General features: G+C 44.4%; 1 protein-coding gene across 1 annotated transcript; it reads right to left on the reverse strand.

Moving 5' to 3' along the window:
- Window positions 1–1,402: 1,402 nt before the first annotated feature.
- LOC142750577 (perilipin-2-like) lies at window positions 1,403–10,484 on the reverse strand. Its single transcript, XM_075859608.1, has 8 exons — window positions 10,458–10,484; window positions 9,545–9,740; window positions 8,345–8,427; window positions 7,591–7,843; window positions 5,764–5,948; window positions 4,795–4,926; window positions 4,423–4,713; window positions 1,403–1,435 (listed from the first exon to the last, which is right to left on the reverse strand). Exons 1-8 carry the CDS (start codon window positions 10,482–10,484, stop codon window positions 1,403–1,405), a joined length of 1,200 nt encoding a protein of 399 aa, XP_075715723.1.
- Between the last annotated feature and the right edge of the window lie 12,867 nt (window positions 10,485–23,351).

Below are 23,351 nucleotides of genomic sequence, written 5' to 3' on the forward strand. Positions count from 1 at the left end.
GGACGTTTACGGCCCGAAAAACAGCTGAAACCACTGCGTGTGTACATACCCTTACTGATACCAGGAACAGACGGATATCCAAGTTATGACTTTAGTCTCAATTATGGTACTTGTTACTGTATTTATTACTACAACACTAGGATTGGATCCCGAGCAAGTAGAGGGGAGGGAGGCCCCTTCTAACCTCTAAAGAGGGCTTTGAACGTAAGTGTATTGTTTTTATGATTCCAGCGATACATTCCGCAAAGTAGCGCTTCTCAACCACCAGAGCTTTATGGCTAACTTGAATATAATGAAAAGACTGAACTTTGCTGTGAACAAGATTCTTTAATATATATAGAATACTTATTGGCAAATGCAGTAGTGTGTATAATAAATAAAAATATATATATATATATATATATATATATATATATATAAAAAAAACAAAAAAAACAGCCCATGACCAACAAAACATTGGGTCTTCTATATAGATTAGTATAGCAAAATAAGCTGTAAAAAGGCAATACGGTTACTCACTCTTAGGCGTGGTTCACACGACCTATCTTCAGGCGTAAACGAGGCGTCTTACGCCTCGAATTACGCCTGAAAAGACGTCAAACATCTTTCCATTGGGTTTGCCGACGACCTTTAATTTTACGCGTCGCTGTCAAAAGACACAAAATTACTGCTTCGGCAAAGAAGTGCAGGACACTTCTTGGGGCGTAATTTGAGCAGTTTTTCATTTAATCCAATGAAGAACAGCTCCAAATTACACCCGTAATTGACGCCTCGCAAAACGCGAGTACGAGCAATTACGTCTGAACCGCAGGAGCGGTTTTCTCCTGAAAACAGCTCCGTAATTTCAGACGTAATGGTCGTTATCGTGTGCACATACCCTTAGTGTTAAGGCAACATACTGGCTGCATAGCCAGCTAAATCATTTCATAGAATTGTATGACGCAAATTACTTACGATCTAAATTCTGCCAAGCTTCCTGTACATGAGTCTCCTGCAAAGCACGTTGCCTATACTGTACCTAGTCTACTTTTTCCACACTGTGGTAGTCATCCTTGTCTTTTTAAACTTGTGAGTAAATATATTTATTTCTTGTATTGTGTAATAAAAATTATAATTCTTTATTTAAATTTGGTCTTTGACTTAATTCTTTTAGGTTGCTAGTCTACAGTGCTTGCTAATGGAATTATGTCACCTCACATTTTCTAATGCATTTACAGTATAAGCCATTTGTAGGTTTGAGCAACGGTTTCCAATGTTAAGTAGGTATAATGGGGCGTTTTTGAAAAAAATAAAAAAAAAATGTGTTAAGAATCTTTTCTATTATTTTCGGCTTATTACACAGCCGTAAGCACGTGAGAAATCTTGCAGTTCTTCCTCCAATACATCAGAGTTTCCATCAGTTTCAGACAAGGTCATTGATGCTGAAGTCAGGTACCTAATAACATTTTTAAAATAGTTTTTTTTGACAGATTATATTAATCAGAATTAAAAAGTTCAGAAAGAAAAAAACAACTATGAACAGTTGTGTTGCATGTGGAACTTAGTGGCTTGCCATGCAAAGTGGTTTAATATGTAATATGAGCATTCTGCAGATTTGGAGTACATTAGGTCATAGCTACCATTAAACAAAAAGCACAAACACCGTTCAGCTCGTTTATAAAAGTGCTGGATTTTAGTTTCTGCTATATCATTTTTCTACATTCCTAATATTCACAATTCATTTGGACAGTATTGACAAACAGGGCAAATTTACTAATAGAGTCTAAGCTTCAGACAGGGTAAGCTTGTTAGAAGTTTAAAAAAAAGGTCAGTGGTTCAAGCTGTATGTTAAACGTGACATCTAGCTACTTCCTTACTCCACCTATTAGTTGACACCAATTACTTGTGCCAAAATTGACACATGGTGTATCTGTCACCAGATTATCAAATCCCCATTGAATGTGATGTGCTGCAATGTAGATAACAGCAAAGTTTTTTTCTGTTTTTTTTTTTTTTGAAAAATCATCATTTTTGCCCATGTTATGCGCAATTTTATATTTATGCTAATTAGCTTTTCAATGGACAACTGGGTGCGTTTTCTCGTATTACCAACTGGGCATGTATTGTGTTTTTACCAACTGGGCGTTGTGAATAGAAGTGTAGGACGCTGACGAATCAGCATCATACACTGCTCATCGTTCCCACCCAGCTTCTTTCACTAGAGACACAGCGTGACATCAACCACAGGTCCTTCAACCTTGTCGTCGGAAGAGAGAAGACACCACAGCTACAGGCGTCCAAAAGGTTAATATGCTCGTCTCTAGGGAGTTTACTATGCTTACCTGCACATGGTGATGTGGCTGCAAATTCAACTGTACGCCGGGAGCTGTGGCATCTTCACTCTTCCGACACCAATGTTGAAGGACCTGTGGGTGACATCACTCCCAGCCAGCATCACCCAAAGGTCCTTCAACCTTAGGAAATCAGGATTTGATAATCTGGTGACAGAGCCTCTTTAAGCCATGCTAACTTTCCACTCCACTGACAAGTCACACCCTTTTGCCAGTGTCTAAAACCATTAATTAATGCAGTGCACGGCCTGTATGCCAGAGTTGGTGCATTTTCCGCAGTAAACCTACCAAGATATTTATCCCCTCAGATTTTGCCAGCTCACTGAGTATAGTAATATCTGCTCCCTCAGACTATGAAAATGTGCAGAGCTCAATAGCTCTTTATGCCAACAGAAATATTTTTTTACAACAAAACCTACAACACAAGGAAAGCGGACCAGGTTAATGTAAATCCCAGTATTACGGCATAGTTGTAGCACTTTCAGAGCAGGACTATGACATTTTACCCTATTCTTTCCTCCAGACAAACATCTTGGCAGCCAGTCGGAATCTAACAGCCATTCCAGATGTAAATTCAGGGTGTAGGGTGTTTAATGTTACATTTTATTTTGGGCTTTAAAGTGTAAACTGCAGGTTGCTTTGTGCTCACTGTATTAAGCCAGTGTACCTAGTGAAGCTGTAATTTGGCTTCCAAGATGTCTAAGAACCCAATACCTCTGCCATGTGCTTCAGTTTATCCAGAGGGTGTGGTTTTTTTTCCCTTTAAAAATTGTATAGAACCAAATAAAACAATGCTCCATAAGACACTACGCATTGAGGTTAATCTCTGGAAGCAATACTTCTAGGGGAGAAACTCTGCATACAGTGAGTCAGAACCCATGTTGCAATACACAGCCCCAAGTTCTACTGTCTTACGTTACCTGACATACCAGTTTTGGCAATGGAGAAGCCACAAAACCAGAGTTTAAGGGTACAAACAGACACTGGATTTTCCAGATCATTGCGGGAACTCCGCCGTGTATTACAGAAGCAGTGGGTAGGATTTCAACAAATCTCATCCCCACACTGGAAAAATATACACATAAATTGACCTGCAGTGCACTTTCCACCGTAGCATGTCAATTCGTGTGCGCAGCTCTTCCGTTGCAGGTTCTCATTGAATTCAATGGGGTGCTTAAACCCGCAAGCAAAGTGGTGTTACGACATTGGCAGCAGAACCAGTGACTGTAAGTAAGGGATAAAATCTTACCCAGAGTTCCCTGCTTAACCAGTCCAGCCTCCCTAGATGATGTTGCAGGCCATGTGACTGCTACAGCAGTCACATGGCCTGCAGTGTCATCCAGGGAGGCCAGAGCAGTAGTCAGAGGAAGGAGGGGGGGGTAAGCACGTGCCATAATTTACGCCTGGAAACCGCAGAGTTTCGGATGGCTTTCAGGGCGGTATACACTGCAAAGTTTGACACTGCATATCCTGAATATGCGGTGTGCGTTCCTACCCTTAACCTGACGTTTGCTACCCTGGTCACAGACAGATGGCCTAAGTGGGTGTCCACAGTAGCTAGGTACTGCTACCACTATGTAGTGTGTGCCTCATTAGAGTGAGGATTTGTCTTACTTCAGGGGCACCATTCATTGCAATTCTCAAATAGAACCAGTGTGCACTACCTAATTTATTATCCAATTTGTTGATCAGTTCTATGAACACAGGACCTTAACACAGACCAATCAATGCAGGTAGTTTATTAATACAAAAGGTGCACAAAAACAGTATAAAGAGTAGCATTTACACAAAATCAGTGATACAAGTGACATATTGGCATCAATACCCAAGCGCAAGGCAGAGGCCAATGATAGACAAATCCTCATAACTGCAATGTGGCCCGTTGCCACCATCTGTCCCTCACAAGTCAGCACAAGGGGTTGGAAGTGTAATAAACGGTGTAGTATTAGTTAGGGTTTGCCCACTTCATTGACCAAGTGTAAAGTCACTTATGCAAATGAAGAATTTCTCATTCCTTGTTGGCAGAGTCACCCCCATCAACTTGTTAAGCCCCATTTTGGCCATCAGCCAATTGTGGGTAAAAGGGACCTACCAGCCAATTTAGTGGAGTGTTGTTAACCAAGTAGTCCATCACATCATCCATAGAGTCCTTCATTTTTGTGAACTGGTCCTTACTGGTGGTTAAGAGGCCATCAGACATTTCTCTGAAGGAAGAGGCAGAACGGAAGTTTTGATAGACATCTGCAGCCAAGGCACTAACATTTTGAGCTTTGTTCTGAATGTTCTTTGGAAGTCCTTGAACACTTGTGACCAGGGAGAGACATGTGGTTTGCAGTTGCTGAGTGAGGTGTCGGGCAATATTCAGAGTGCGGGATTCAATTTGCTGTGAAGGGAAAGTAACATATTACACAGAAGTTCAGTGTACCAGATCTGATCTAGCATATATTTTATAGAAGGGACTTACCTCAGTGCTTTCAGTTTCTCCACTATCTTGTCCTGTGCCTTTTGTCCACTCCACCCACTTATTGTAGATTTTCTCCTGTGCATCGTGGATTTTGTGATTAGCATCATTCATGTTCTTCCTTGCATATTCAATCTTAAAGAGAACAGGGTAATGTTTATATGAAAGATGTGGGAGAGACTACAAAGATTACCCACCCTCAATATGGATTAAACAGTAAGCCTGGTATGCATTTACAATATGAGTTCTAGCACCAAAACCCACTGTTCTATACAGTACTCCCTTTTCAGGCAGCTTCACCACCACCCGTACATACTCCTTTTATCAAGACAATCTATGATGGCTCTAGAACAATTTAGCAGGTGGTACTAGACCTAGTACACAAAATATGGTGCCTTAAAGGGCAACTAATGTTCAGACATGAATGACACATCGGAAGTCTGGACTGGTGGCAGTCTGAGCACTGAGACCACCAATCACTAAAACTAAGCACAAAAGTGCTCAGCTGCTTAGCTTGTTTGGCTCTCAGGAAATCAGTTTAGTGGCGTACGGACTTAATGAGCAACCACGGCTTGCTTCATGCGTAGGGCACATGTGGCTGACGTGTACCACTGCTTACAGACCTTGCCAGGGTCCCAGTCAATCTGGGGGATGCACTTTTTGGTCATCTGCCTCCCGTTCCCTAGCTCTACAAGAAGCTCATTTTCTGCACTTCTGCTGCTGCCCTAAAAACTATCCTGCAAACCTGGCAGGGCCCAGACATCTCATTCCTCAGTTTATTTTAGAAGAGTTAGTCTTTCTATTATGCATGGATTGGGTAAATGCCTACCTCCAAAAAGAGAGTATGGTTTCTTTGAGACCTGGCAGCCCACATAATAGGACCTTTACATTGCAAGTTAGAAAACACACGCATGTGCATTTTTTCATGCAGATGCTTTAAGATTAGTAAAGAACAGAAGCAGATTTACTAACCAGGTCAACAGTGTTCTGGAGCTGAGCAATGGATTCCTGACTTCTGCACTTCACATCCTTGATTCGGGTCAAAGCTTGTTGATAAGCACGTTTGCGGGCCTTCGCCGAGAGGGATCCCAGACGAACATAATAGCTTGGCTGATCAACGGACAATTCAAAGCCTTCTGTTTTTGTGGCTTCCTTAACTAAAATTGAGAAATTAGTTATGCCCACATAACAGTACAAGCCACATTTCACATGAATTTCAGCCTAAGGGTATGTTCACACGGCCTATTTACGGACGTAATTTGGGCATTTTACGCCTCGAATTACGTCCGAAAACGCGCATCGATAGCGTTGACAAACATCTACCCATTGAAAGCAATGGGCTGACGTCTGTTCACACGAGGCGTATATTTACGCATCGCTGTCAAAAGACAGCGCGTAAATAGACGCACGCGCCAAAGTAGTGTCATGTCACTTTTCAGACGTAAATGGAGCAGTTTTCCATGGAAAGCCAGCTCCAGTTACGTCCGTAATGGAGACGGCGTTCAATCGCCTGCACATGCCGTTACGGCTGAAATTACGGGGCTGTTATGGACGCTGCCATGTGAACATACCCTTAGGCGGGATTCACACGACCGGGTCGTTCCCGAGCCCGAGTGTCGGCCGGTAAAATCGGCCATTTTGCCCGGCCGGTTTGCATAAAGTTATGCATCCGTGCCGGGCCGGGCAGATCCGGACAGTGACATCAGCGGCAGCTCCTGAAGGGGAATCCCCATGTGTTCGGGGATTCCGCTTCAGGAGTTTCCCCTGATGTCACTGCCCAGATATGGACAGAGACATCAAGCGCTCTGTCCAGGAGCGGAATCCCCGAAAACACGGGGATTCCGCTCCTTCAAGGAGCTAAAGTGCGGCTAGCACATAGCAGAGCGGGGAGATACCTCCCTGCTCTGCTATAGTGGCGTCGCTAGAGTAGTAGCAGCCGCAGCAGCAGCTGCTGCTACTACTACTACTACTACTAGCGGCGCCATCGAAGGTGTCGCCGAGCCAGGGTGCTTTTAACAAGCAGGGGAAGGGAGCCAGCGCAGCGCTCCCTCCACCTGCTGTACACCCCGGCCCTGCAACACAGTGTACAGCGATGCCATTCGTCAGAATGGCATCAACTCCTCCTCCTCCTCACATGCACTCTGCGCTGTGAGGAGGAGGAGATAGAGCGCAAGCGCCGGGAAACCCGGTCATCACTCGGAACACATTCCGGTGATGGCTGTGTAATACCCGGCCCCATAGACTTGTATGGGAGCCGGGCGGCCGGGTGCCCGGGCAAAGATAGAGCATGTCCTATTTTTTGACGGCCGGATTTTCCGGCCGTCAAAAAAAATCGGTCGTGTGAATAGCCCCATTAGGGGTCTATCATTCCTAATGCAGCCGGGTGCCGGCCGATTTATGAACGGCCGGCACCCGGCCGGGAAACCCTGCCGTGTGAATGAGGCCTTAGGGTGAACTCACATACTAACTAAAAATAAAATATACATCTTCATAGGCATCTGCTTGGTTTTCCAGATAAAGACACCTTACTTTTAGAGATGCAGCTTCTAGGTAAAGTAGATTTATAGAAGCTACGCCTCGAAAAAAGAAAGTTTGATATGAGAACTGCCCCAGTGGGTAGGTCTTGATCTAGGAGGCCTCAATAACCTCCAGAGAGGCTCACGTGATGTTACTTACAGATAATTTAACATTTCCCTCCTATGCAAAGGAGTTGTACCTCTGATGAGGTAACTACCAAGTGCGCTGCAGGGACCAAAATTCACATAACCCAAGCTTGGTTTAAAGCAGGTTTCAGCTTACCCAACTCTTCGTCCGTTGGGGGCAGGTATTGTTCCAGAAGAGTTTCAGACTTGGTTAGTGCAGCGTCCACACGATTGCTCATAATCTTTACTACACTGCTACCCAGAACAGTGTTAATGCTGCCGTTCACAACAGACTTGGTCATCGCCACACTATCCTGCACAGCCACCTTAGTTTTATCAACTACTCCTGTGAAACCCTGAATCACAGCATCTTTGGCACCAACAACTGCTTCTGAGGCGTTCGCTACAACCTAGGAAAGGGAAAATAAATTCATAGATTTTAGATTCATGCACACCAAATCAACTCCCACCCATCAATTGATACTGCAGTTTTGCAATCTAGGTTAATTGTAATTACATTTATAAGGGACCATAGAATTATTTTAAGGGTATGTGCACACACAAAATAAGGAACGTCTGAAGATACGGAGCGGTTTAGAGAGAAACCAGCCTCTGATTCTCAGGCGTTACGCAGCTGAAAATGAAGCTTCTTTTGAGGCGTTTTTCATAGTGTTCAATAGAAAATTAGCTACAAAAAAAGCCGCAAGTGACATGCACTTTCTACGGAGAGTCTTTTTACACTCAGTTTTTTTAAAACAGCGGCGTAGTCACCCCGTATTAACTAAACGCTGTTTCTCCCATTGATTTCAGTGGGCAGATGTTTGTAGGCGTTCAGCTCCCTTTTTTTCAAAGGCATAAACGCCCAGAAATACACCTGAAAACACTGCGTGTGAACATACCCCAATAGTTACCTTGTCAGTCGGCTGATAGAGAATAGGCAGCTTCTCTTCAATCTTATCCAGTCCAACGCAGGCAATGGTATTAGCCATAGCAACTGAGGGAGGAGAAAGCGTGTAAATATTCTCAGCTTCATTCGTACGTCTTTACCAGGACCTTGGCTAGCTTGTTAATACAGGGACGGTTAGCCAACATGACATCTAACCCACTTCCTATGCTAGGATGGAACGAACTGCAGATCTCCTGGCAGAAGCTTCTTATGCTGTCTGCTTCACACTAAGGGTATGTGCACACGATAACTGCATTTACGTCTGAAATTACTGAGCTTTCTTCAGGAGAAAACAGCTCCGTAATTTCATGTACTCGCGTTTTGCGAGGCATCAATTACGGGCGTAATGTGGAGCTGTTCTTCATTGGAATCAATGAAAAACGGCTCAAATTACATCTCAAGAAGTGTCCTGCACTTCTTTTGACGAGGCGTCTTTTTTACGAGTCGTTTGACAGCGACGCGTAAATGACAGGTCGTCTGCACAGTACGTCGGCAAACCCATTCAAATGAATGGGCAGATGTTCGCCGACGTATTGGAGCCGTATTTTCAGACGTAAAGCGAGGCATAAAAACGCCTCGTTTATGTCTGAAAATAGGTCGTGTGAACCCAGCCTAAGGATGGATTCACACGAGCATGTTCGGTCCGTAAAGGACGGAACGTATTTCGGCCGCAAGTCCCAGACCGAACACACTGCAGGGAGCCGGGCTTTAAGCATTATAGTTATGTATGATGCTAGGAGTCCATGCCTCGCTGCGGGACAACTGTCCCGTACTGAAAACATGATTACAGTACGAAACAGTTGTCCCGCAGCGAGGCAGGGACTCCTAGCGTCGTACATAACTATGATGCTAGGAGCCCGGCTCCCTGCAGTGTGTTCGTTCCGGGACTTGCGGCCGAAATAAATTCCATCCTTTACGGACCGAACATGCTCGTGTGAATCCAGCCTTACTGTATTAGCACACATTGCCTTGCTCACCTTCTATTTCTAGACCACCTTAAAAAGAACATTCACAAGATTATGGCATACCCATAGGTTCCCATAGACATCAGAACCACACATGCAAACCATAATTTCAATACAGAGTAATGCCTAACCCTGAAAATCTAAACTATATAGTTACTCCCTTTCATTGGTAAAGAAATGCACTTTATACGTAAACATACTTTGAGGCTCAAGTTTCTGGAGGATTGGCATGGCACTGGTCACAGCCACAGACGTGATAGTCCGCACACTTTTCTCTGCGACATCACATACAGACTTCAAGTACGGATGGTTGTCTCTGGTGTTCACGTAGACAGAAGACACCATATCATAGGTAGAGCTCACCAATGGGAGGTTTATCAGCCTTACCACCACATTCTAAGGAACAAAGAGCAGAACACGCTGAAATACAATGGAAGGCCAGGACTCGAAACATGCCTGTAAATAGTCCCTAATAAAGCACAGAAACCTCGTAGTCATATTCCGAGATTACAGGAGTCGTTTTATAAAGCAGAACCCACAAAGGGTTAACAGGAACACATTGATAGCCGGTCCTCTGGATAGGGCACCAGTATGGGGGAGGGGGGGGGGGCTCTTACACCAAACACTGCCAATCAATATAATGAAAGGGGACACCACAAGCATTAAAGGGACAGCAGTGCTCACTGGAGCAATACAGCCCCTCTATTCTGATCAGCTGGGTCCCGGGGGTATTCCAGATACATCTTGGGAGGTTCTCAGAACCAGACAACAGTAAAGCCCAACCTGAAACCACCAACAGTAGATTACTAATAGTAACTATGGAAGTTGTGTGTTTCCACTGCTACATATGTACTCCACTCAGCTGAGAATACTTACTGCTACATATTACTGTCTGATTGAATAAACCTTACACATAAATAACATGTTATAGACAAATCAATATAAAGATCGCATGCGTTTCCTATGACTGATCTGTGGCACAATTCACACTATAAATATGTGCACTGCATTGACAAGACTCCCAGCCATAGTATACATCTATTAGTAACAGGGTGGAGATGCCAATAGCAGTTTCTTCCTTCCACCATACAGAACACGGCACTTAATAGTTACCTGTTGCTCCTCCACCATTTCAGCCATATTGCTAGGTAAAAACCTATAGAAAGCAGGAAGCACAGTCAAAGACAAGAACTGACAACAACCTCAAGACGCCGAACAAACACGCACAGAACTAATGACATCCACCTTACGCCTCCACAGCCGTAACAAACAGCAAACTCTACGAGCAGGGAAGAACGAATGAGGGAGCTTAGGGAGTCTGCGTATTTATAGGCGGATAGCCACGCCCACCTGACTAGGCGCCGCCACCTAGAATCTGACTGGTGAGACGGCGCGGTGACGTCATGCAGTCTGCTCTCCTGAGTGCTGGAAGTGTGGCGGCGCGCGACAGGCAGGGGTCCAGGGTATGAGGGAGTGCGTGTGTGGAAAGAGCATAAGTCAGCGGCACATTGTGATTTCTACACTGTATGTCCATGGCAATAGAGCAGTTCATGTATTGTTCCAGTACAGGGTAGATAATAAGAGATGAAGCTGGTGAGGAGGGATTAGCTTTTATATTAGTTGCTCTATAACAGAGGTCTCCTGTGCTGGAGAGCCGCAGGTTCAAAGCAGCTCAGCAGCTGCAGCTCAAATTTCATCCACTTTTCAGTCAATAGAAACTCTAGAAAAGAAAACCCGGCATTGTGGATCCAGTGTTAAAAAGTGCCCTTCAAATGAACTAAAAAGCGTATTCTCGGGGCGAATTGAGGAACATTTGGCGTGACGCTGAGGAGCTGCGATGGATATTATCTCTACTCGTATGAGTATAAATCCCCTTAGTAAAGATTAGCCTCTTATTACATTTCTCTGTAAAATGAAGCTTTGAATTTGTGTTTAGCTTGTAAATATAAAATGTTATAGAACTCGGCTTCTCTTTCTACGTCACTAAGCAGTACAAGGTGGCGCCGGGGCCTCACCACCCGTAGTCGAAGCCCATGCCACAATACAAAATACTGCTCAATGTAACGCTGTCTTCTGCAGAACATTAACTCCTTAACGCCCTGTGACCTACTAGTACGTCACGGGCGATGGCCTGTTAACGCCAACTGACATAATCGTACGTCATAGCGTTAACAGTTTTAAAGCAATGATAGCTTAACCCCTTTAGGACTGAGCCTGTTTTGCCCTTTAGGGTATGTTCACACGTAGTCAACCAAAACGTCTGAAAATCCAGAGCTGTTTTCAAGGGAAAACAGACCCTGCTTTTCAGACGTTTTTTGACCAACTCGCATTTTTCGCGGCGTTTTCACGCCGTTTTCGCGGCGTTTTTTACGTCCGTTTTTGGAGCTGTTTTCATTGGAGTCTTTGGCTATGTTCACACGGAGTATTTTGGGGGAGGAATATCTGCCTCAAAGCTCCAAACGGAATTTTGAGGCAGATATTCCTCCCCCAAAATACTCCGTGTGAATAGCAATTATCGCGCCGTTTTTCGCCCGCGGCCATTGAGCGCCGCGGGCATAAAACACGCTTTCTCCTGCCTCCCATTGAAGTCAATGGGAGGTCGGACGCGGAAGCGCCCGAAGATAGGGCATGTCGCTTCTTTTTCCCGCGAGGCAGTTTTACTGCTCGCGGGAAAAAGACGCCGACGCCTCCCATTGAAATCAATGGGAGGCGTTCTCGGGCCGTTTCTGCCGAGTTTTGCGACGCGGTTTCCGCGTCAAAAAACTCGGCAAAAGACCCCGTGTGAACATAGCCTATGAGAAAACAGCTCCAAAAACGTCCAAAGAAGTGTCCTGCACTTCTTTTGACGAGGCAGTATTTTTGCGCGTCGTCGTTTGACAGCTGTCAAACGACGACACGTAAATGACAGGTCGTCTGCACAGTACGTCGGCAAACCCATTCAAATGAATGGGCAGATGTTTGCCGACATATTGTAGCCCTATTTTCAGACGTAAAACGAGGCATAATACGCCTCGTTTACGTCTGAAAATAGGTCGTGTGAACCCAGCCTCAGGACGAAGCCAATTTTTCAAATCTGACGTGTCACTTTATGTGGTAATAACTTCGGAATGCTTTTACCTATCCAAGTGATTCTGAGACTGTTTTCTCGTGACATATTGTACTTTATGTTAGGGAAAAAATGTGGTTGATAAATTCAATATTTATTTGTAAAAAACACCAAGATTTAGAGAAAATTAGCAAAAATTAGCATTTTTCTAAATTTAAACGTATCTGCTTGTAAAACAAATAGTAATACCACAAAATACTAGTTTAGATTTCCCATATGTCTACTTTATATTTGCATCGTTTTTTGAACGTGCTTTTATTTTTCTAGGACGTAACAAGGCTTAGAACTTTATCAGCAATTTCTCATATTTTCAAGAAAATTTCAAAAGGCTATTTTTTCAGAGACCAGTTCAGTTCTGAAGTCGCTTTGAGGGCCTTCTATATTAGAAAGTCCCCATAAATCACCCCATTTTAAAAACTCAACACCTCAGAGTATTCAAAATAGGATTCAGAAATTATTTTAACCCTTTAGGCATTTCACAGGAAATAAAGCAAAGTAGAGGTGAAATTGACAATTTTTTTTTTTTTTTTAATGAAATTCATTTGTAATACAGTTTTTTCTGTAACACAGAAGGTTTTTACGATAGAAACGCAACTCAATACTTATTGCCCAGATTGTGCATTTTTTAGAAATATCCCTCATGTGGCTCTAGTGCGGTAATGGACTGAAACACAGGCCTCCGAAGCAAAGGAGCACCTGGTGGATTTTGGGGCCTCTATTTTATAAGAATATATTTTAGGCACCATGTCAGGTTTGAAGAGGTCTTGTGGTGCCAAAACCGTGGAAACCCCCCCGAAAGTGACCCCATTTTGGAAACTACACCCCTCAAGGAATTTTTCTAGGGGTATAGTTAGCATTTTTAGCCCACAGGTTTTTTTGCTAAATTTATTGGAACTGGTCTGTGAAAATGAAAATCTACTTTTTTTCTGAAAAAACATACGATGTTTTAGTTTTTACAAGGAATAAAGGAGAAAAAGCACCGCAAGATTTGTAAAGCAATGTCTCCCGATTACAGCAATACCCCATATGTGGTAATAAACTGCTGTTTGGACCCACGGCAGGGCTCAGAAGGGAACGAGGGTCATTTGGATTTTGGAGCACAGATTTTGCTGGAATGATTTTCGGTGCCATGTCGTGTTTGCAAAGCCCTGGAGGGACCATAACAGTGGAAACTTCCCAAAAGTGACCCCATTTTGGAAACTGCACCCCTCAAGGAATTTTTCTAGGGGTATAGTTAGCATTTTGACCCTACACGGTTTTTGCTGAGTTTATGGGAATTATGCCGTAAAATTGAAAATCTAAATTTTTCGAATAAAATGTAGTTTTAGCTCAGATTTTTTCATTTTTACAATATATAAAGGAGAAAAAAACACCCCAATATTTGTAAAGCAAACTCTTCTGAGCACAGCAATAACCCATATGTGGTAATAAACTGCTGTTTGGACACATGGCGGAAGTTAGAAAGGACGGAGCGCCATTTGACTTTTGGAGCTCAAGTTTTGGAGCTCAAGTTTTGCTGGAATGGTTTGCGGGTCACATTTGCAAAGCCACTGAGGGGCCAAAATAGTGCAAACCTGGCAAAAGTGACCCCATTTGGGAGACTATACCCCTCGTGGAATTTATCTAGCAGTATAGTGAGCATTTTGACCTCACAGTTTTTTTTGCTGAATTATTGGAATTATGCAGTGAAAATGAAAATCTACATTCTTTCCACTAAAATGTTGAATTTTTTTCATTTTCACTTTCATTTTCATTTTCACAAGGAATAAAGGAGAAAAAGCGCCCCAACAATTGTAAACCAATTTCTCCCGAGTACGTTAATACCTCATATGTGGTCTTAAACTGCTGTTTGGATACACCACAGGGCTCAGAATGGCAGGAGTGCTACTTGGCATGTAGATTTTGGTTGATTGTTTTTTAGGCGCCATGTCACATTTGCAGAGCCCCTGAGGTACCCGTACAGTAGAAACCCCTGAGAAGTGACTCCATTTTGCAAACTATAACCCTCAGGGTAATCATCTAGGGGTGTACTGAGCATTTTGATCCCACAGGTGTTTCATAGATTGTATTAGAATGAGGCAGTGAAAACGGAAAAAAAAATATTTTCCCCAAAATATGTGGTTTTGCACCCAATTATTTTCCCACAAGGGGTAATAGGAGAAAAAACAACACATAATTTGTTACCCAATTTCTCCCGAGTACGGCAATACACCATGTGTGGCCCTAAACTGCTGTTTGGGCACATGGCAGAGCTCAAAATCTAAGGAGTGCCATGTGGCTTTTAGAGCACAGATTTTGCTGGACTGGTGTATGTGCGCCATGTCGCATTTGCAGAGCTCCCTTAGGTACCAGAGTAGAGTGTAAAACCCTGAGAAGTGACCACATTTTGTAAACTACACCCCTCAAGGCATTTATCATTTGCCTGGACATATGACAGGGCTTAGGAGTGAAAGGCGCATTTGAGACCTATTTTGGTGATTTTCGCAGCATTAGCCCACAATGGCAGGGCTCTGGGGTCAAATAGTAAAACAAACCCCCAAGTAGTGACCCCCATTTTGGAATCTGCACCCCTGAAGGCATTTTATTAACCGGTGTAGTGAGCATTTTGACCACACAGGTTTTTTTTTTCTATTAGAAATGAATGCTCAGTGGATGGTGCAAAGTGAAAATTGCAAATTTCCACAGGTATGTGCCATTTTAGTGCACAATATTTTGTGCCCAGTTCATGCTACTGAAGACAAATACCTCAAACTGTTAAGCGGGTTCTCCCGGTTATGGCGATGCCATATATATGGACGTAAACTGCCCGTTGGGCACGCTGCAGGGCTCAGAAGGGAGGGAGCGCAATTTGGCTATTGGAGTGCAGATTTTGCTTAGTGGTAGTTTTGTTTGGGGTTTTGCTGGTATTTCAGTTTATGATGTGGGGGCATATGTAAGCTGTGTCGAGTACATCAGGGGCATAATAAGAGGGTTTTTATAATGGGGTAAATAAATAATAATTCATAGATATGTGGCCGGTGTCGCACTGATAAATGGTGCCAGATCTTATCCGCTTTTGGAACACTCTGCACATTTTGCATCGCCATGTTCTGAGAGCCAGAACTTTTTTTTTTCTCCACCGGAGCTGGGTGAGGGCTTATATGTTGCGGGACAATCTGTATTTTTCATTGTTACCATTTTGGGGTACATTCAACACTTAGATCCCTTTTTTTATACTGTTTTGCGAGGGGTAGTGACTAACAAACAGCGATTCTGGAATAGTTTTTTATAAAAAAAATTGACGGTATTCACCGAACGGGTAAAATTGCGTGATATTTTTATAGTTTGGGTCGTTACGAACGCGGGGATACCACATAGTGCAGTGTATTAGAGCTGTCAGCTATTCATTGACAGCAAGCCTATTAGGCTTCGCCTCCCGGCGGGGCCTAATAGGCTTCCGTACTAGGAAGCGATTGTTAGGCTATGGTTGCCATAGCAACCATCGGAACACCCGCGGGTGCCGATGGTTGTCATTAGCAACCATAGGGTGCGATCTAATCACTTAGATGCAGCGATAGCATGGACAGTGATGTCAGGGAATTCCACAGAGTCCCGGAGCAGAGCCTATACTAGCGCTCTGCCCGGGACTCCGCTCTGGGGAAGACCCTGCACACTGTCCATATATGGACAGCGATGTCAGGGATTTCCACAGAGTCTCGGAGCAAAGCCTGTACTAGAGCTCTGCACTGCAGCAATCCAGTTTTCCAGTTTAAGTGTCGCTAAATGCAGTCCGACGGCTCAGTTGGCAGCGTTTGGCAGACACACATGTCAAGATTGGGCAACCCCTTTTTAGATAGTGCCACAGTGCCCTCTGTAGATGCTGCCGCTGTGCCCTCTGTGGATGCTGCCGCAGTGCCCTCTGTGGATGCTGCCGCAGTGCACTCTGTGGATGCTGCCGCAGTGCCCTCTGTAAATTCTGCCGCAGTGCCCTCTGTAGATGCTGCCACAGTGCCCTCTGTAGATGCTGCCACAGTGCCCTCTGTAGATGCTGCCGCAGTGCCCTCTGTAGATGCTGCCGCAGTGCCCTCTGTTGATGCTGCCGCTGTGCCCTCTGTGGATGCTGCCGCTGTGCCCTCTGTGGATGCTACCGCTGTGCCCTCTGTGGATGCTGCCGCTGTGCCCTCTGTGGATGCTGCTGCTGTGCCCTCTGTGGATGCTGCCGCTGTGCCCTCTGGATGCTGCCGCTGTGCCCTCTGTGGACGCTGCGCCCTCTGTGGACGCTGCCGCTGTGCCCTCTGTGGATGCTGCCGCTGTGCCATCTGTGGATGCTGCCGCTGTTCCCTCTGTGGATGCTGCCGCAGTGCCCTCCGTGGATGCTGCCACAGTGCCCTCCGTAGATGCTGCCACAGTGCCCTCCGCAGATGCTGCCACAGTGCCCTTCGCAGATGCTGCCACAGTGCCCTCCGCAGATGCTGCCACAGTGATGTCAGGGGCTTGCCCAGAGCTGGAGTCCCGGAGCAGAGCCGCTTCTAGTACTCTGCCTGGGATTCCAGCTCTGCTCCTGATATCACTGTCCATATATGGACTTGGATGTCAGGGGCAACCCCAGAGTAGGAGTCCCGGGCAGAGCGCTAGTAGGCTCTTCCTGGGACTCCAGCTGTGGACCTGACATCACTGGGACTCCAGCTCTGGGGATGCCCTTGACATCATTGTCGATGTATGGACAGTGATGTCAGGGAATTCCACAGAGTCCCGGAGCAGAGCCTATACTAGCGCTCTGCCCGGGACTCCGCTCTGGGGAAGACCCTGCACACTGTCCATATATGGACAGCGATGTCAAGGAATTCCACAGAGTCCCGGAGCAGAGCCTGTACTAGCACTCTGCCTGGGACTCCGCTCTGGGAAAGACCCTGACACACTGTCCATATATACTCAGCGATGTCACAGAATTGCACAGAGTCCTGGAGCAGAGCCTGTACTAGCGCTCTGCTCGGGACTCCGCTCTGGGGAAGACCCTGACACACTGTCCATATACGGACAGCGGTGTCAGGGAATTCCACAGAGTCCCGGAGCAGAGCCGATACTAGCGCTCTGCACGGGACTCCGCTCTGGGGAAGACCCTGACACACTGTCCATATATGGACAGTGATGTCAGGGAATTCCACAGAGTACCGGAGCAGAGCCTGTACTAGCGCTCTGCCTGGGACTCCGCTCTGGGAAAGACCCTGACACACTGTCCATATATACTCAGCGATGTCACAGAATTGCACAGAGTCCCGGAGCAGAGCCTGTACTAGCGCTCTGCTTGGGACTCCGCTCTGGGGAAGACCCTGACACACTGTCCATATATGGACAGTGATGTCAGGGAATTCCACAGAGTCCTGGAGCAGAGCCTGTACTAGCGCTCTGCTCGGGACTCCGCTCTGGGGAAGACCCTGACACACTGTCCATATATGGACAGTGATGTCAGGGAATTCCACAGAGTCCCGGAGCAGAGCCTGTACTAGCGCTCTGCTTGGGACTCCGCTCTGGGGAAGACCCTGACACACTGTCCATATACGGACATCGGTGTCAGGGAATTCCACAGAGTCCCGGAGCAGGGCCGATACTAGCGCTCTGCACGGGACTCCGGCTCTGGGGAAGCCTCAGACATCGCTGTTCATATATGGACAGCGATGTCAGGGAATTCCAGAGTATCGGCTCTGTGTCCCACGGGCCGCGTCCTTGAGACCCCTGACCTAGATGGATTTTGGGGCGTCCTTTTTTTAGAATATATTTTAGGCACCATGTCAGGTTTGAAGAGGTCTGGTGGTGCCAAAACAGTGGAGAGCCCCCAAAAGTGACCCCATTTTGGGTGTAGTTAGCATTTTAACCCCACAGTTGTTTTGCTAAATTTATTAGAAAAAGTCTGTAAAATTGAAAATCCACCTTTTTTCTGAAAAAACATAGAATTTTTACATTTTTACAAGGAATAAAGGAGAAAAAGAACCCCAGCGTTTATAAAGCATTTTCTCCCGATTACAGCAATACTCCATATGTGGTAATAAACTGCTGTTTGGACCCACGGCAGGGCTCAGAAAGAAACAGCGGCATTTGGATTTTGGAGCACAAATTTTGCTGGAATGATTTTCGGTGCCATGTCATGTTTGCAACGTCCTGGAGGGACCAAAACAGTGGAAACCCCCCAAAAGTGCCCCCATTTTGGAAACTCAAGGAATTTTCCTAGGGGTATAGTTAGCATTTTGACCCCACAGGTTTTTTGCAGAATTTAGTGGAATTCAGCCATAAATATGAAAATCGATTTTTTTCTGAGAAAACGTAGAAATGTTTAATTTTTATTAGGAATAAAGGAGAAAAAGAACCCCAAAGTTTGTCAAGCAACTTCTCCCGATTACGGGAATACCTCATATGTGGTAATAAACTGCTGTTTGGACCCACGGCAGGGCTCAGAAGAGAAACAGCGCCATTTGGATTTTGGAGTCCAGATTTTGCTGGATTGGTTTTCGGTGACATGTCGCGTTTGCAACGTCCTGAAGGGACCAAAACAGAGGAAACACCCCAAAAGTGACCCCATTTTGGAAACTACACTCCTCAAGGAATTTTCGTAGGGGTATAGTTAGCATTTTGACCCACAGGTTTTTTTCAGAATTTAGTGGAATTCGGCCGTGAATATGAAAATCGTTTTTTTTTCTGAGAAAACATAGAAATTTTTAATTTTTACTAGGAATAAAGGAGAAAAAGAACCTCAAAATTTGTAAAGCAACTTCTCCCGATTACGGGAATACCTCATATGTGGTAATAAACTGCTGTTTGGACCCACGGCATGGATCAGAAGAGAAACAGCGCCATTTGGATTTTGGAGTCCAGATTTTGCTGGATTGGTTTTCGGTGACATGTCGCGTTTGCAACTTCCTGGAGGGATCAAAACAGTGGAAACCCCCCAAAAGTTACCCCATTTTGGAAACGACAGCCCTCAAAGAATTTTCCTAGGGGTATAGTTAGCATTTTGACCCCACAGGTTTTTTGCGGAATTTGTTAGAGTTAGTCTGTGAAGATGAAAATCAACTTTTTTTCTGAAAAAACATAGACATTTTTAATTTTTACAAAAAATAAAGGAGAAAAAGCACCCCAACATTTGTAAAGCAATTTCTCCCGAATACGGCAATACCCCATGTGTGGTATTAAATGTTTGGACCCACGACAGGGTTCAGAAGAGAAGTAGCGCTATTTGGAGCTGAGATTTGTCTGGAAAGGTTTTCGGGTGCCATGTCGCGTTTGCAGAGCTACTGAGGTACAAGTACAGTGGAAACCCCCAGGAAGTGACCCCATTTTGTAAACTACACTCCTTAAGGAATTTATTTAGGGGTGTAGTGAGCATTTTGACTCGAAAGGTGCTTCTTAGAAGTTATAAACACTGGGCCGTGAAAATGCCGAATTTAATTTTCTCCAATAAAGCGTTGCTTTATCCTCAAATTTTTCTTTTATACAAGGGTAATAAAAAAAAAAGCACCCCAAAATTTGTTGTGCAATTTCTCCGGATAAGGCCAGTACCCCATATGTGGCCATTAACTGCTGCCTGGGCACACTGTAGGGCTCAGAAGGGAAGGCCTACCATTTTGTTTTTGGATCTTGTGCTGAATAATACTCCATATATGATTTTTACACAGTACCAGTAGGTTTCTAGGGCCTACTTTTTACGTGGATGATTTTTAAGCAACACCTTATGTTTGCAGAGGCTCCAGAACATAAAGTAAGTTCAAGAAATGCCTTATTTGATAAAATTGCACCCTTCAAAGCACAGTATTCATCTAGGGGTATAATGGGAATTTGTATATTTTTTTGGAGTGGGGGGGGGGGAAGCGGGTGTGGTATTATTGAGATACCAAATTAATTTGGAAAATAAATGCCCAGGGGGTATTTAAGAAATGAATGGAATGGATGTGATGTCATTGGAGTAGTAAAAATTAGATTTAACGAATATCAACAGAGGTGTGATAAAAACGGAAGCATTCTCCGATGCAGAGGCCTGGTTTAGAGGGACAGGTCATTCAGTAGTGAGTGGTGTCTTGCTGGCCATGTATTATTCTGGAGATCCCAGAAGTGCTGCTACCTTCACTACTGCCCTCTGCTTCATTTTTTTAATAATTTTTTCTTGGAATCCCAGGAAAGTCTCCGTATTGTCTGATGTTCTGTAGAGAACAAAGGCGTTATAGAGTGCCACTTGGGTGAGGTATACCGCCAATTTTTTATACCACACCTTAGAGTTTCTTAGGGCACTGTAGGGCTGCAGTACCTGGTCCGAAAGATCCACCCCTCCCATGAATTGGTTATAGTCCTGGATGCACACAGGCTTGGTGGTCTGCTCTGTGGCTCCTCTGACTGGAACTGGGGTGGATCGATCAGCATGCAGTGTGGTCAAAACAAAGACATCACGCTTGTGTTTATATTTGACAAGCATCAAATTTTCAGAGCAAACAGCCCTGCTTTCCCCACGGCGCAGTGTCTGCTCTATAAAGGACTTGGGGAGACCCTTTTGATTTCGCCGAATTGTGCCACATGCTAGTGTGCTCCTGGCAGAAAGGCACTTCAGGAGGGGGACGATGTTGTAAAAATTGTCCACATACAAGTGGTAACCCTGGTCTAGTATGGGGTGGAGCAAATCCCATACTATCCTCCCACTTATTCCCAGGACCGGGGGACAGTTTGGTGGCTCGATCTTTGAATCCTTCCCTTCATATACATGAAAGCGCAGTGTATACCCAGACACACTTTCGCAGGCCTTATACAACTTCACGCCATACCTAGCCCTTTTATTGGGCAGGTACTGGCGGAAGTGTAATCTGCCTTTAAAGTGGACTGGGGATTCATCCACTGCTAGGCATTTTTGGGGCGTATAGACCTGACTGAATTTTAAGTTGTAGTGGTCAACTACTGGCCTAACTTTGTAGAGCCTATCATAATTGGGGTCGTTTGGGGGTGGGCACTCATCATTATTGTTGTAGTGAATGAATTTTAATAAAATTTCAAAACGGGTTTTGGGCATGGCAAGAAAATAAAGAGGGGAATGATAAAGGATGTCTCTGTTCCAATAGGAACGTTTTGTGTTTTTTTTTGGTAATGCCCATACTCAATAGAAGTCCCCAGAACTTGCAGATTTCAGTGGAAATAGTTAATTTCACTGAAACCTGCGGTATCTACATTGATGCCTGGAGTCACAGTGAATTCAGGCACCTGGGGCACAAAATTATCTGCGGGGATCCATGTGGAGTCAGCTGTACTGGGCTGCGATTGTGCACTACTGACGCCTACCCTTGGGCGCCTACGTGGCGGTTCATCAGTAAATGAGTCACTAGATGAAGAGGACACTAAAAATGTCACCTCATCCCCACTACCAGGATCAGAGTCCTCAAAGAGCATGGCACATGCCTGTTTGGCAGTATACAGACGCTTAGTCATTTTTTTTCTTCTGTAAACTTAGTAACAAGTGTCACAGGCGTTGAAAGTAACGTAAAACTTTTTTTGTGTTTTTTTTTATTTTTATAGAATAACTAATTCCCTAAAACCAAGGTATTTTTTTTAAATCTATCTACAAAAACTCCCGGGTAACAGGTGTCAAACGCAGGTGGATGGAGTTTGGCATGTCCCAAATAGGCGCAGAATACAGGGGGGTAGCGATGAGACAATGAAGGGGTGAATTTATTTTGCACCTCACTTTTCACACACGTCACTGGGCAGTAATTTGCAGGTATCACAGGTTAATAACAGGTGGGCAGTGATTTGCAGGGATCACAGGTGATACTGCTGCCAGAGTGCTGATGAGGCTTATTGGTGCCAATCAGGCACAAGAGGGTGGCGAGTCAATGACGGGATTAATTTTTTTATTTTAAACGCTGGGCAGTAACCGACGTCTTGGTGCACAGGAGCCTGAATGCGGCACAGGGGGGCTGGATGCGGCGCACGAGGCTGGATGGGGCGCACGATGCTGGATGCGGCACACAAGGCTACCAGTCTTATTATAGGGCACTAAGGGTACTGTGGTACAGATGGCTGGTGATGGACACCTATATAGGGCACAGGACACCTATATAGGTCACATGACACCTGTATAGAGCACAGGACACCTGTATAGGGCACAGGACAGGTATAGGGCACAGTAGATTGGCTGCTGGGTGAACCAGGGGTTAATTTATATGGTTAATTATTAATTTATCAAAAAGAAAAAAAAGAGAGGAAAAAAATATTTTCCAAAACAAACCATGTACTCTTTGGATAAGAATAATTTTGTAGAAATTGTATTAAATTCCATATAAAAATATATTTTAAAGATTTTTTATCTATATAGAGATCTCTTTCCTCTTTTTTCCATAGTGAAATAATTTTTTTTAGGAAAAGGAAAGGGTTTGAATAGACACATTTTTTTCAAACCAGATGTACACAATTTAAAAATGTCTCCTGGCCAGGATACCAACACATACTTTTATAACATTACTTCCATCAATTTATCCCCCTCTAAACATAATAATACATCATGATAGGTTATCTAAGTAATATAAATTCTATACACATGCCATTAAAGAAACACATCAGTATTTAGCTGGAGAAACGTTTTTTTTCCTAAAATTTTTGTTCAGATACCGTTGGTCTCAGTTCACACTTGCGTTTTTTTTCCTTTTTTTTATTTTTTTATATATTTTGATCCAAAACTAGCAAGGACAGTTCCTCTTATATGATGGCAATGATAGTGTGGGTAAAGACTTTATATCTATTTAATACTCATCTTCATGTTGGTCTCACAAATTAGGACAGACTGGAGATTCCCTCCTTTCCACTGTGTTCCTCCTCCTGGAACAAATGTTGAGTTGAGACAGATTTTTGAGATATACCAATCAGGTTTTTACCCCTTCGATCTTTCAATGGCAGGT

Source organism: Rhinoderma darwinii, chromosome 1 (genome assembly GCF_050947455.1).
Source record: "Rhinoderma darwinii isolate aRhiDar2 chromosome 1, aRhiDar2.hap1, whole genome shotgun sequence".
NCBI classification, from domain to species: Eukaryota; Metazoa; Chordata; class Amphibia; order Anura; family Rhinodermatidae; genus Rhinoderma; species Rhinoderma darwinii.

Coding starts and splice junctions, on each gene's coding strand:
- LOC142750577 (XM_075859608.1), bottom strand. CDS start 10,484: ATGGCTGAAATGGTGGAGGAGCAACAG. Junction 7,844..8,344: donor TCTATCAGCCGACTGACAAG/GTAACTATTGGG, acceptor TCCCTTTCCTAG/GTTGTAGCGAACGCCTCAGA. Junction 4,927..5,763: donor TCCAGAACACTGTTGACCTG/GTTAGTAAATCT, acceptor GTTCTCTTTAAG/ATTGAATATGCAAGGAAGAA.